Genomic DNA, 4589 nt, shown 5'->3' on the forward strand with positions numbered 1-4589 from the left:
CTTTCACTCTTCTGATTCTCTTCCCCAGCCCACTGAGAGTTAAGTAATCAGCTGTGTCTAACTGGGCTGGACTAACCCACCATAAGGTACTTTCTCCAGACAGGCCTGAAAGTTCTTTTGCCCTAGCATAAGACACTCCTCGGTGCAAATACAGGCAGTGCAAGAATCACCTTCATAATTTTCTGACTGCTAAGTAATTGTTACAGGCACATGATGAAACCCAGAGCCCCAAAAGGACACCAGCCTGTGTCCTCTCTGAGCAGCTGTGGATAATTCTGCTTTGCAGAGATCTGTATTTCATCTCAATTAAATGGCAAAGTTTCACTGGGTTTATTCACAACTATCACTCTTGGTCAAATCCATCAGCCAGCATGGCCTGTCTCAGACTTGTCCCCAAGAGGGTGATTGTTAGAGCACAACACGAGACAGACCATGCCAAAAACTGCAGGGAAAACACTGTCAGCCCAAGGACAGCTGAAACTTAGGCTCCTGTTGGTCACTGGGGGAAGGGAAGTGATTAGGTGCAAGACACTGTGCCCCTGGCAGGGGCACTCTGTATAGCACAGGGTCGAGGTAGGGACTGGAATTTCTTGCTCTGCAGTCCTCTTTTGGAGAGCATGTCCCCTCTGGTCCCTCTGTTCCAGCATGGCATTCTAGTAAACACAAGTCTGAGCCTTCTCGTGGTTAGTGCTTCTTTAAGGCTACTCTGTGTGCTTGACAGCTCACTGAAATCACCCAATGCAGAAGAAAAGAATGACTTCCCAGCTAAAGGAAACAGCCACAAAGTGAGCACCCAGAGTACGACTTGCACGTGGTGCTGCCTCCTCTCTTCATCAGTAAATCACCTGGGAAAGCAAAACACAACACCAATGTCCTGTGAGGGATGTGTGAGACAAAACCAATTCCCATTCCAGAACAGCATGAAGCAAAGCTCAGTGAGTGCCCCAGGAGGCAGCTCTCCTGCCCCTCAGCATGCACTGCTTGCTTATCTCAGATGCTGTACAAGCTCCATGCACAGGGAAAACACCACACTCTGGCTCCAGGGGGAACCTCCTCCAAGCCCCACATTCACTACTCTGCAAAGCTTTGCCCAATCTCAAACTAGGTCTACACACAGGAGAAGAAAAAGGCTCCTACCTCGCTGCGACAGCCACAGCAGTGCTCTGAAAGCTGCTGCTCCTTACCACCCGCTGGGCCAGCCCAGCCTCTGCACAGCCAGCACAAGCAAGAGGGCTTTTCTCTTCAGCACACTCTGGTGGTTCTGAGAAACCCAAATCATTTCAAGATGCCATGAGTTTCAACCCCTCATTCACCTAGACACAGCCTGCCTCCCTGGCTGCTACCTCAAAGGGCCTGAGCCAGCTCCTGGCTCTTACATCTCCTGGAATATGTGGGCAGGTTATGTCCCCTGGCTGTTTGGGCTCCTGCATGTCTCCTAGCAGCAGTAACAACACAGACTGAAGGGCAGAGTCTTGATCCACCACTCTGCCACCTGCTGTCCCCTCAGGAGCTGCTCCCTGAAGCTTGCTAAATCCCTGGGATGCACAGCTGAGCCCTGCAAGGAGCAGCCAGTGCAGGCACAGTGTCCACCAGCTACAGAGAACCAACAGGGATCACACTTGGAGATTTACATCTTGCTCCTCCACCTCAGGAGGCATCTCGAGGCCTCCAGCCAGCACCAGCAGGTTTCTGCCTCCTGCAGAGAGGGGAAGACATCCCACCTTCCACATTACCCTGATGGAAACAAGGGAGGAAATGGAAAAAACTGAGCTGAGGTCAGACAGGGGTTGCAACTGGATGAGGAAGAAGAGCTTGCTGCAGACCCAGGCTCTGGGGGACAGCCTCTCTTTCCAGGGTGCAATGGCTCAAACCACAGCTGTTTGGGCTGTGGAGCAGCTCAAACACTGATAGGAAATCCCTGGTGTTGAAATAAGTTCTGACCTGTCCTAAACTACCAATCTCTGCCTCTGGAGGGAGCATCCCACAGGTGTCACCTACCACGGCAGAGCAACAAGTCCTACAGCAGCCTGGGAGATCTCTCCAGGGATATTCCTAGTCTACAGACCACTTGGAAGAGTGAGAAGCAGGTGGGTCAGATATCATAGGTCTCAAGACAGAAGGAGGTCAGGTTCTAAGAAAGGGCTGCAGTTGCAAAGAGTGAACTTGCAGAAGATCAGGTGGACTGAAGATGCACACAGAGCAAAGACCCAAAACTCACCTTCATCATCACTGCTGCCACAATCCCCAGCAGGGCCAAGATGACCAGTCCAATTTGGCCCTTGTTAAATCGCTTCAAGAGGAAGAACTTGGCCCAATCCAACTTCTTCTGGCTGCCAGGTGGGTACCTCATTTTGTTCGTACCCTCCATCTTCAGGTCCTTGATCAAGCAGGCGCGGCGGTGCGAGAAGGTCTCGAAGCTGTGCTTGCCGTGGTAGGCTCCCATCCCACTGTGACCTGAGGGACACAACCCAGGCAGGTCACACCACAGGCTCAGCCAAACCTTTGGCCACTTGAGGACAACTGGCCCTTCCTCCCCACAGCACACTCAGTCTCCAAGATGTCCATCTGGACTCCAACCCTCTTCATCCCCACCCTGTTTTCACTATGCACTCTCCAGTCTTTTGTTAAGTTCCCTGCTGTGATCTCCAGCTCTTCCCTGGATTTAACTCCCCCTCAAAGCACCATGCCAAAGCTCTGGGATCTGACTGGTGCACGTGAGGATTTCCTGAGGAGCTTTACAGGGTAAACCTCCATGCTGCAATTCCAGGCCAGTGTGTGCCGTGCACACTGGTTCACTGTCACCCTGTGACCTTCTGTCCTAACGTACTCACAGAACTTAATATTATTATCAGGATCTGCTGCACAGAGATCCTTGGGCTGTAACAGGCACAGGAGCACCCAGACACAAACCATGAGCTGCTGCTCCCTGTGTCACACCATGCAACAAATCCCAACTCTTAAGGAGCTGCAGTAACTTACCAACACCACCAAAGGGCAAAGATGAGAGGAAGAAATGCATAATGACATCGTTTCCAGTCACACCCCCACTGGAGGTTTCTGAGATGACTCTTTTGATTAACTAGTAAAAGAAAATAAAATAAACAAAGCATTACAAAGGTCCAAACGAGACCAGATCATGGAACTGAGGATACTGGGAAAGGAGCTGAGATAACAAGCCATTGTGTTCATTTCCTCTGGCACAGCCCAGACCCACCTGCTTGTTGTTGGAGAAGACATACAGGGCAAGGGGCTTCTGCCGGTTGGTGCTGAATGGCTTCATCTACACTCTTCACAGCCACAATGGGGAGGACAGGTCCAAAGATTTCCTCCTCCATCACCTTTGACTCCGGAGAAACATCAGTGAGGATGGTTGGTGCTGCAGCAAACAGGAGAAAAGGAGACAGTGTGAGCAGGACAGAAGACCTGGCTGACCACAGGACCTTGTCCTGGGCACTGCCTGTGGGCAACACACACCAGGCAAGCCACAGACACACAGATCACAAAAGAACCACTAACACCTCCCCTCCCCAACTGCTGCCAGAAGCACCTATGAAGCAGGAGGCCTCGTCTGTCTCTCCTCCATGAGCAATCTTCTGCCCTTCCAGCAAGCTCACGATCCTCTTGAAGTGACGCTTGTTGATGATCCTTTCATAATCAGGAGATGACTTCACATTTTCCCCATAGAATTCCTGACCAAGGGCACAGCAGAAATACAATGCTCAACACACCTTCCAACAGCTACAGCTCCAGGAACTCAGAGCTGGGCTGTAACACAGATAACTCCCACAAAACCAGCCTCACCAGCAGAGTGGCCTTGATGTTCTCCACCACCTTGCTCTGGATGGATGGGTCGCAGAGGATGTAGTCTGGGGCAATGCAGGTTTGCCCACAGTTCATGTACTTGCCCCACGTTATCCTCCTGTGGGGGGGAAAGGCAGATGGTTTCTCATGATCATTCCCTTCCCCACATCATAGTCCTGGGGACAACCCCCCAGAGATGTCTCCCTGCCCCACTGCTCAGAACCCATCAGGGGTGCAAGAGCCTGACCTGCAGGCGACAGCCAGGTCACAGTCCTTGTCGATGTAGCAGGGGATCTTCCCCCCCAGCAGCTCCAGGGTGACAGGAGTCAGGTGCTTGGCAGCTGCTGCCATCACAATTTTGCCCACTGCAGTGTTGCCAGTGTAGAGGATGTGATCAAACCTCTGGGTCAGGAGGTCAGTCGTCTCAGGAACTCCTCCAGTGACCACAGGGTACAGCTCCTGTGGGGCAAACAAGAGCCTTACAGTTATCTTGATTTAAAGCACTTAGACCAAGGCAGTACCTCTGCACGTGGCAGAAAGCAGATTTATTTGTGAGTCACTTCAGGATCTGGATAAAATGTAGTGATAACAGACATGCTCTGCTCCTTCCCCTGAAATGAAGCTTCAGTTGCCACTGTGTAATATGAACTAAAAGAAATGGAGGTTGTGGCCAGGGCTGAGTCAGGCTGTGTTGCTGCTCCCACATGTTAAGACCTAGGATGCACATGATCACCAAGGGCTGTCTCCTTCCTTAGGTCTTGCCTCCCACCTAGAGAATGTGCTAATTG

The 4589-nt window shown here is 51.5% G+C and overlaps 1 protein-coding gene across 1 annotated transcript; it reads right to left on the reverse strand.

Moving 5' to 3' along the window:
* Nucleotides 1–574: 574 nt before the first annotated feature.
* Nucleotides 575–4257, reverse strand: LOC103811617 (fatty aldehyde dehydrogenase-like). Its single transcript, XM_009084602.1, is given in 9 exon segments — nucleotides 575–845; nucleotides 1138–1261; nucleotides 2219–2454; nucleotides 2980–3079; nucleotides 3215–3266; nucleotides 3268–3376; nucleotides 3548–3689; nucleotides 3802–3919; nucleotides 4049–4257. Coding segments are annotated over 8 exon segments (942 nt in total). The 5' UTR covers nucleotides 4153–4257; the 3' UTR covers nucleotides 575–845; nucleotides 1138–1180.
* Nucleotides 4258–4589: the final 332 nt, after the last annotated feature.

This window comes from Acanthisitta chloris, unplaced genomic scaffold, assembly GCF_000695815.1.
Source record: "Acanthisitta chloris isolate BGI_N310 unplaced genomic scaffold, ASM69581v1 scaffold35771, whole genome shotgun sequence".
NCBI classification, from domain to species: Eukaryota; Metazoa; Chordata; class Aves; order Passeriformes; family Acanthisittidae; genus Acanthisitta; species Acanthisitta chloris.